Below are 10,720 nucleotides of genomic sequence, written 5' to 3'. Positions count from 1 at the left end.
AATATTAGTAATATAACTTAAAATTAGTCCAACCCCCCCAAAAAAATAAAGAGTGAAGAGTTAATAAAATTAACAATATTATATATGGAAAAAAAAATACCCACTTACAAAAAAAGAGATAAAACTTAACCTAAAAAAAATTCTAACAACAAAAATTTTTTTTATCAATACTAAAATATCACACTTAAACATATATTTAAATCAAACTTAAATGCATATAATTAGCAAACGGAGTCCACTTTAACTTATAAAAAGACATCCTATCCTGAATTGAAAAAAGATATCCTTTCCATAGTCAAACAAAATTTCATCTCCAAATACCACTTATCTAAAGTTAGTATATTTTTATCTTTCCAAGTAAGTGCTATACATTTCTTAGCCACGACTAAAGCTAAATAGATAAAGGAAATCTGATAATCCTCTAAACCTAAATCAATTAATGATTGCATGTTCCCTAATAAAGATATATCGGGATCTAATACAAGATGGATATTATATAAACTGTTAAAAATAGATTGAATACCTTTCCAAAACTGTTGCAATCGATCACAAAGCCAAACAGTATGCAAAAAAGTATTGGCCGTCTGATCACATCGAAAACAAGAATCCAACTTACTAAGACCAAATTTTTTTTAATTTCTCCGGCGTTAAATATAGCTGATGAATAAAATTATAATTAATCATCGCTAGTCTAGCGTTAATTAATTTCCGAATACTATTCTGACAAATTTCCATCCAAGCTTCTTCAGCTATTTTATGCCCTAAATCTTTTTCCCATTTCAACTTATCTTTATCCCAGTCTTTTTTACTATCAATTTCTTGTAAAATACAATACAAATCAGATATATATCCCTTTTTTGGTATTGAAAGTACATATTCTTTAAAACTAGATTCAGGTAATAAAATCATATGTCGACCACATAACTGTTTTACAAAAGATCTTAATTGATAATATACAAATATAGAATTTCCACTAATACCATATTTCCTTTGTAATTCGTCAAAGGAACAAAAACAACCCTCAGAAAAACAATCAGATAAATTTTTTATTCCCTTCTTTTCCCATTGTTTCAAAGTGGCATTGGAGACCGTAAAAGGAACAAGTTGATTATTATATAATGGCAATCTTCCAGAATATATATTTTTAAGTCCGAATTTTTTAAGTTTATTTGTCCATAAATTCAATAAATATTTCAATATTGGCACATCGTAAGTTCGTAGTAAATTTTTATTCCATCGAAACAAAAACTCATGAGGAAATTTTTCTAAAATAACCGCCATTTCTATCTTTACCCAACTAGGTGGGTCGACCATATTCATTAATGCACTAAGAAATTTAAATTCAGCTGCTTCGTAATAATGCTGAAAATTCGGTAATCTTAAACCTCCAAATTGAAAATCCCACATCAATTTTCTTATTGCTACTCTCGGAAATTTTCCCTTCCATAAGAATTCTCTAATCACTTTATATAAGTCCTTAAAAAACCTTTTTTTTTTAAAAATAAGGAATTGATTGAAACAGATATTGTATTCTAGGAAAAATATTCATTTTTATGGTATTAATCCTCCCTAGTAAACCCAAAGGTAGATCCCTCCACCTAATCAAATCTAATTTAATCCTTTTTATTAAAGGAAGATAATTAATTGAGTATAATTCTTGAAATTTCATATTAACATTAATTCCTAAATATTTAATTTGTGTAGTCCACTTCAAATTTGTAATATTTTTATACACTGAATAATCATCTTTACAAATTGACAAAATTTCACTTTTAGCCCAATTTACTTTATAACCAGATAATTGGCCATAAATTTCTAAACATCCACCAAATATAATAAAACATCATCAGCAAATAAATTAATCGTATTCCTCATTCAGAACTCTCATACCTTTATCATTTTCATTTTGACGTATTAATTGTGCTAAAGATTCAATAACTATAGCAAATAAAGCAGGTGACAATGGACATCCTTGTCTAGTAGATCTTGTCAAACTAAAAGATTCTGAAATTTGGCCATTAACAGCAATTCTAGCCTTCGGGCTATTATATAAAGCCTTTATCAATCCAATAAATGAAGAACCAAAACTAAATTTCTCAAGTACTTTGAACAGAAACTTCCATTCCACTCTATCAAAAGCCTTTTCTGCATCCAATGAAACCACTATTGATAATTCAACTGAAATTTAGATTTATTTATCAAGGTTATTAACCGTAAAATATTATCTGTCGCATACCTATTTTTTATAAATCCCATTTGATCACCATGTATAATTTTAGGCAGATATTGAGCTAATCTATTAGCCATAATTTTAGCTACAATTTTATAATCTACATTTAACAACGATATTGGTCTATAAGAAAAAACCTGTAAAGGGTCTTTATCTTTTTTTGGTATAACCGTAATTATTGTGTTAGAACAAGACTCGGGTAATTGAAAAGTATTATAAGTTTGTTGTAATACATCCTTATAAATAGAAGATACATCAGCATAAAAAACTTTATAAAACTCTATAGAAAACCCATCTTCACCAGGTGCCTTTCCATTCAGCATATCTCTTATTGCCATTTCTATTTCATCGTCTGTAAAAGGTTTATCTAACTCTTGTCTATCTTCTTGATTCAATTGTGGCAAGTTAATATTTTTCAAGAAAGAATCTATTGCATCTCCAGTTACATCTTTACATTCTGAAGTATACAATTGTTTATAGAAATTACAAAATTCCTCATTAATCTCCTTTTGATTAAAAGTAATACCTGATTTCTTTCTAATCGCTGGTACAATCCTAGATAATTGTTCCTTTTTTAATTGCCATGACAAAACTTTATGAGCTTTCTCACCCCATTCATAAAACTTATCCTTAGTTCGATTCATTAAACATTCAAACCGATATGTTTGTAATTAATTATATTTAAATTTTAAATTAGTTAACTGATTCTTTTGCGTTTCGGTAGCATGTTTTTGAAATTCTTTTTCAGTAGCAGTTATCTTTTTCTCTAAGTCTTCAATCTCTTTAATTCTCTCCTTCTTAACTTTTGAGGCATAACTGATAATTTGGCCTCGCAAAAAAGCTTTCATTGCATCCCATAAAACAAAATGACTAGAAACAGAATTACAGTTAATACCAATAAAAATTTCAATTTGCTGTTTTAAAAAACTAATAAATTCTGGTTTTTGCAATAGCATAGTATTAAATCTCCATCTTGAAACTTTCTGAACATCTTGTGAACTCAAATATTCTAATAATAGTAATGAATGATCCGAAACCAATCTAGCCTTATACTCCACAGATGTAACCCTATCCTGCAAATGTGCTGATATTAAAAAATAATAAATTCTAGAAAAAGAATTATGTCGCGAGGAATAAAAAGAAAAATCTTTCTCTGTAGGATTAACTCTTCGCCAAATATCAATTAAATTCAAATCTGCCATCATATTAGTCACTTGAATTGCCATCTTAGACTTCTTAATTACTCTTGGGTACTTATCCAATAAAGGCTCCAACACCACATTCAAATCTCCCCCAATCATCACATTAGAGTTCGATTGTCCAAGTAATAAAGACATATCCACAACAAAAGACATTATATTGTTAATAGTAATTAATAAATATAGAGTTAAAATTTAACCTTTTTGAACTGCTTCTCTTGTTGCTTGTTTGAAAATAACAGATGGTGTTGAATGCTGAACTGTAATCAATAAAGAACATCCTGATATATGCATCGTAGCTATCCAGGTGCTTGTGTTTAGTGTAGAGCTAGTGAGAGGCATCTGCCTTACACCTATTACTGCTGATGGCATATTGCAAAGCATCCATGTCGCCGCTCAGACAGGAGCTGATACGCTTTAATACCAGCCTGTGAAAATTTTTCCCAAGACCCCGATATTGAATGGTGTATGGCTTTGTTTCATCCAAAATACATCACCTTATATTTGTCTGAATGAAATCTCATCTACCTTGATACTCACTGCAGCTTAAGACTACCTCCCACTCTGCAAATCAACAAGACATCCATGAAGTTACTGATCATGTTCGTGTCTATTACAAACAGCAAAAATCCCATCACTAATTCTTGTGGAACACCACTAGTCGCAGGCATCCCATTACAAAAACGTCCTTCTATTAACGTATTTTGTCTCCTCTTGAAAGATGACACCTCAAAATGTTAAATGTAAAGCCTCTATGAGTTTAAATCAAATGATTGTATATTGACACTCATTATAGAAAATGCCTTGAAGTTAAAATGGACTCAAGTGATACTGGCTTGTCAAAAACAAGAGTGTGAATCACCCAGCTGGCAACCCACGATGGGAGAGAAAAAGGGAAAATTCTCCACTAATTAGTTAGAACCTGTGGACAGAGAAGGTTAACCATTCAGTTTGATGGCCTTTCATCAGAGAAGTTCCAATGGAAGATTAATGTCCTGGAATTAAATCTATTTCCCGACTGATACCTTTGAGGAACTTCCAGCATTTTCCACATTTTTATTTCATTTTCAGAACCTACTCTTTGTTACTCTTGATTCATTATTAAACAGAGCACACAAAAAGCATGCAGTGGTGAGAAATTTCACCAAAAGCCATCTCATTGTTGTTTCAGCTGCCCAGGTGGAGTGTGATACAACCTATATTATACCATTCCCATCATTTGCCTTTGACAATGTGCGACATGCGTCAAGAAATTTTAAAAAAATAGAAGTACAGTGGTAGATTAGTGCAAGATGGCAGACTGATAGAACAAGCAGACACTTGGCCAGAATGAGTGAACAAAGATTGCACAGTAGGAGCTATAGGGTGTGTGTGTGTGTTTTCATTCTTTCTGCCAAAGCGTTTCGCTTTTACAATCCTTGGAAGGAGCAGGGCATGTTGAGATAGTGGTTAGTAACGCATTAGGGATGCTAGTTTTCAGAATTAGGTCTAAGATCATAAAAGAGGAGTTATATTGAATTTAAAAGACCGATCATGGCTTTCATTTCTGATTTCTGTACTTCAGGATTAGGAGTAGAGTTCCAAGCGAGAGAGAATCTCAACTGCATGGGGAAGCTGGAGCTGTTCATCTTGGAGCAAAGATTAAATAAATGTTTGATAGAGACGTGAAAATGTTGACTTAAAAAGGGGAAACATGTTTCCATTAACAGAGAGCATTAACATTTTGAGCAAAAAGGGTGATGGAACCAGAATCTGTGTGTGAGAGAGAATTGGACCAGCATTTGCGAGAGGCCAATTTACATGGCTACCGGGAAGAGCTAACGAATGGGAGTTTCAAGGTTCCTCTCTACAGATGCTGCCCGATCTGTTGAGTCGTGTCCACCACCCCCCCCCCCCCCGCCCCCACACACACTCCCCCCAGCTTCTCTTTCTTCACTGAAGCTTCAAGGTTACTCAAGTTACAAGTCACTTCTATATCTACAAATGAACGTCATTGTTACAGAATAAATATTGAAGTTAAATTTGGGAATTTGCTTGAAAATTGGAAGCAGATGCGACATTATCTCAGAAGAAACGGAGAAATGTAGCATGGAGCAGGGACGAGGAGAGCTATAATCTGATAACTCTCTGAGAGAATCAACATGGTCAACACGAGCCGAATGGTCTTAGGGACCAACGATTCTAAGAAATAAAAGCGAGGCAGAGGCAGGAAAGGGCGCAGCTCAACGTTACGATCAATACTGTTAAAGTCCAGCGTGACCACTCGCACGTCAAAAATAATTTGGAACTTATTCAAGAGAGCAGATTGTGAATTCTGGGTGACACAAATCAGTGCCGATTTCTGTTTTTATCTGTGGATTCAGCAACTGCATGGCAGGTACTCAAATGTGGCAAAATGGTTCTCAATTAAAGGAACAGGGAGTAAAGGCCAGAAAAGAATCTATTTGCATCGGATAAAGGAATATTAGCTTCCAATACTGTCATTTCTGGATTCCAATCAAGTGCAAAACTTCCTTAAATTAAAAGTATCCATTTAATTTTCTCTTCCCCCCCCCCCCCCCCCCACACACATCGGAAGTCGGATATATCAGATTCCTTTTGCATGAGGTCGGATCCAAAAATCTCTTGGAGCTAACTATGGATAAAATGCGCATTTGGAAGGAAGCTTGTCAGTGTTTGTAAAAACGACAGAAGTTATTGGAAGTAGGGGACTGTCGTCCCCTATAGATTCGGCTCCGAGCCTGCCTCCAGCTGATGCCTGCTCTCGGGAATATGAAAGACCATGCGGCTGCCACCCGTGATTAACGTCCCCGACGAATGTTTTACTCACGCCGAGAAAATGGACTCAGCTAATGTGAAATGGTCGTTTCTGTCAACCTTTTGACTCTTCCCAGCGCTCGACACGTTTTATTTCCATCCCAGCATCGAACTCTTTGCGCAGATTTTATGGATCAGGATTTTAAGACGAGAGAATGAATTCTGCTTTATTTGACCAGCGACCCCTGGACTCATCATGAACTGTGCCATGCAGCAGCGAAATGAAATGGAAAGCAAACGCTACTCACTTCATTAAGTTAATTGAAAAGTGCAACTGGTTTCCATGCGTCAGCAGCTCGGCATCGTGAACATTTGACTTTGCAGCATTTTGAATGAGCGCTCATTAATAAAGTGTACAATTGATCGGCTTTTAACCCCAGACCGGCAAATCCTCCCGCCCTCCCTTTCAGTTAAATGAATGGAGGCACAGAATGGGCGGTGCTCGAGCAGAAAGAGTTGGTGGCGATCGGTACCCGAAAGCTAACTGCGCTGTGACCCTTTGCGAGCTGGTTTCACAGCTGAAGCACCATGCAGAAGAGTCGGGTGCTGGGTATCACGGTGGCCGTTGCCCATGGAGTGTTTTCTGGATCTTTGAACATCTTGCTGAAAATTCTTATTACTTACTACGGTTTTACCTTTTTGACTTTGGTTCAGTGCCTGACCAGCAGCATTGCCGCCGTGACTCTCGAGATCCTCAGAAGACTGGGTAAAATCGACGTGCCTCCTTTCAGTTTTAGCCTGGCCAAAGTCTTCGCCACTGTTACGCTGCTGTCGACTCTGCAGTCCTGCTTGACTCTGTGGTCGCTCCAGGGACTCAGCCTTCCCATGTACGTTGTTTTCAAGCGCTGTCTACCTCTCGTCACGTTAACAATAGGAGTCTTCCTTCTCAAGAATGGCATTCCCTCCATTGGCGTCAGTGTAGCGGTCATGCTCACTACCTGTGGAGCCACGCTGGCAGGTCAGTATCACTTGGGCATCTGTCCCCAAGGCCCGAATCTCCCCTTTCTCGCCGAATTTTAAACTCTCAATGCAGAAGATGCGTACTGTTACTTTATTCATGGGACTGAGGAAAATTGTAGTAAAGATGCAATGACAATCGAGAGTTGCGCTATAATTGGATAAAACTTTTGTATTGCACCAACACAACGGAAGGGGTCAAATGAATGGCAGTGAACAGCCCCAGTGGTTTTAGTTTGAGCATGGACATTTCATCTAAAACGTGACTTAGAGAAGGATGTACATTATGAATATATAGATATTAATAGATGCCACTTTATATCATTTGATTTTACATTGTATTCATTCAGGTGCCTTGCCATCCATCACCATCTCTGACCCTCCGAATTTAGTTGTTGCTTCCCCTACTCTCCATCGGCGAAGGCTCCTTCTTTGATCTGAGACCGTAGTCGATGTTGAGTTCATGATTATGCAAGGGAAAAGTACTGAAGTGTTTCCCCGTTGCCTTCTTCAGTCGCAGTGTCCATACTGGATGGGTAACCTTGGCCATTGATCAACAGGTTCATTTGCCCAGCGTTTTTAGCTTTACAATCATAAATTTCAATGCGTAGAAATCTGCTTGTAAAAACCATCCACCACCTGCATTCCATGTCTTCACGAGACCCTGATTGAGAGGTTCTACACCTTGCCCAAGGGTGCCCTGTAGGCTATTGGAGAGAAGGAGTGCCTGACACCTTCTTTTGCTGAGCAATTGCTCAGCATCGACACGGGACATGTGTGTGTCATACAATGTAATACATTCCCCCCCCCCCCCCATGTGTTCCTCCAGCATTTCTGTGTGTTTTTACAACAATCACAGCGTCTAAAGACTTCAGTGTTTCACCCCATAGAGAGGTCTATACATCTAGCATTCTTGTCAAATATTTAATTAACGGCGCCTGTTAATGGTTAATTAGTTTGATGGGCTCTTTATTACTAAATCCCTTACATTTTTGACGAGGGTCCACAGCTTCACCCTCCTGGGCATCAATATCTCAGACGACCTCTCCTGGACTGTAAACACTTCAGCAGTCATCAAAAAGGCCCAGAGGCCCCTGTACTTCCTGAGAATGCTCAAAAAGAGCAAGGTGGGTCAGAAGCTGCTGATTACCTTCTACAGTTCCACCATACAGAGCATCCTGCTGTACTGCAGCACAGTATGGTTCTCCCATTGCACTGAAGAAGAGCGGCAAAGACTTCAAAGGGTGGTGAGGGCAGCAGAAAAAAATAATTGGATGTCCCCTACCCTCCCTGAAGGATCTCAACACCTCTCGTTGCCTCAGTAGAGCACAAGCAATAATAAAGGATCCCACCCACCCTGCCCTGCATCTGTTTGACCTACTACCCTCTGGCAGACGCTACGGGTCAATCAAGACAAGAACAAACAGACTCAGAAACAGCTTTTTCCCCCAGGCTGTCACTACACTGAACACACATATCCACAAATTCCCCTCTCTGTCCTCCACATCTATTATACATACAGCCGACAACCCCCCCCCCCCTCCATTCACATAAAGGACATATACGGCACTGTAAATTAATTTTTTTATTTAACTTCTGTGGTGCTGCCTGTGGTTGCTGCATTGGTAACCTTGTACTGCTGTCATAAATCTCGTATAACTTGTACAATGACAATAAAAAAGCGATTTGATTTGATTTGATTTGGTTTCATGGTAGGATATCGGTGCATTATAGTCCAGGCGGTAAAAGTGAGTCGGTCTCCTGTTCACCAGCCTCTTGTTTCCCCTAGGGGCTGGAGATCTCACCGGGGAACCGATCGGCTACGTGACCGGTGTGTTCGCAGTGCTGGTGCACGGTGCTTACCTGGTAGTGATCCAGAAGACGAGCAGCGAGAATTCCTTTGGTCCCTTGACTGCCCAGTACACCATCGCCGTCACCGCCTCGCCAGTCCTGCTGCTCATCAGTTTCGCCAGCCAGGATATGATCAATGTCTGGTCGTACTCGGGCTGGCGGGATCCTGCCGTGTGCTGCACTTTCATCTCCTGCAACGTGATCGGCTGCCTTATGAACTTCACCACCCTACACTGCACATACATCAACTCGGCAGTCACCACCAGTTTTGTCGGGGTGGTGAAGAGTGCGGCCACCATCACTGTCGGCATGCTGGCATTTAAAGACGTCGAGCCCACTTCGCTGTTCATTGCTGGCGTGGTGGTAAACACGGTGGGCTCGGCTACCTACTGCGTGGCCAAATACTTAGAAATGAAGCAGAAGGGCCCGTACGATGACTTGGAAGAACTGACCAAAGGGGACGAGGAGGAACAGTCAGAATCTCCCACGGTAGCTCCCCAGGCGTGTGAACTTAAGGAAGATCTCAACACAAAGAGTGGGGAGAATGGAAACACGGCGACAGAAACGCCAGCGCCCCAGGACAAGGAAACGACTGAAAATTATGTACGTGTCTGGAGGTTATTAAGACACGCGCGGGCTTTTAATAAAGATCGCTCGGCTGAGGATTCCCAGTAAATCGTCGAGACCTTAGTTGCACCCCGAAAGCCAAATGCAGACGACTGGTACCTGTTATCTTGGAGTCATAAACAATGTCACTGCTGTCTCGCCGCCCAGCAAGTCAAAATAGTACCATAGTCAAGAGCACGTTGCCAGGATTCTTCAGTATTATTTGTCAGAGGTGGAAATCCAACTTATTATACTCGGAAAATATGTACATGTAATATATCCTTATGATTATGTGAATTCTTGCACGCCAGTAATTAGGTCTCTCCAGGGAGGGTGCCAGGCCAACCAAGGGGAGATTCGCCATTCCCTAACTCTCGGCACTTGCCCGAACAAGTGAAATAAAACTGAAGAATATCCCCCCCCCCTCCCACAACGTGGAATAAGACTGAAGAATATCCCCCCCCCCAACAAGTGGAATAAGACTGAAGAATATCCCCCCAACAAGTGGAATAAGACTGAAGAATATCCCCCCAACAAGTGGAATAAGACTGAAGAATATCCCCCCCCAACAAGTGGAATAAGACTGAAGAATATCCCCCCAACAAGTGGAATAAGACTGAAGAATATCCCCCCAACAAGTGAAATAAGACTAAAGAATATCCCCCCCCCCAACAAGTGGAATAAGACTGAAGAATATCCCCCCCCCCACCAAGTGAAATAAGACTGAAGAATATCCCCCCCCCCCACCCCCGCCTCTGCCCTGACATTTAGTTGAGAGTACGACCATTGTTTCCACAGCAGTGGTTCAAGAAGGCAACAAATGCTGTCCTCGATGTTGTACCTATACAATCGGAAGTCGATGCAAAAAATAAAGGTGAATAATGCACGTGAATGTTTGCAAAGCAACAAGCTCATTTTGAAATTCGTTTAGTGACTATACGATGTCACCCAGACTCCCTAATGAAATGCCCGTCTCATTTTATTTTCTCCAAAAATCTCATGAAAAGGTTCAAAACGTATGGCGTAGATATAGGTTAATTGGGTTTAATGGCTGGAATCA

At 39.3% G+C, this 10,720-nt stretch overlaps 1 protein-coding gene across 1 annotated transcript; it reads left to right on the top strand.

Annotated features, from left to right (window-relative positions):
• Window positions 1-1,962: 1,962 nt before the first annotated feature.
• Window positions 1,963-10,319, top strand: slc35d3 (solute carrier family 35 member D3). Its single transcript, XM_069887222.1, has 3 exons — window positions 1,963-1,974; window positions 6,781-7,204; window positions 8,993-10,319. Exons 1-3 carry the CDS (start codon window positions 1,963-1,965, stop codon window positions 9,727-9,729), a joined length of 1,173 nt encoding a protein of 390 aa, XP_069743323.1. The 3' UTR covers window positions 9,730-10,319.
• Window positions 10,320-10,720: the final 401 nt, after the last annotated feature.

This window comes from Narcine bancroftii, chromosome 6 (genome assembly GCF_036971445.1).
Source record: "Narcine bancroftii isolate sNarBan1 chromosome 6, sNarBan1.hap1, whole genome shotgun sequence".
NCBI classification, from domain to species: Eukaryota; Metazoa; Chordata; class Chondrichthyes; order Torpediniformes; family Narcinidae; genus Narcine; species Narcine bancroftii.
The sequence above is the reverse complement of the archived record's forward strand: the minus strand, read 5'-3'. Positions and strand labels throughout refer to the sequence as shown.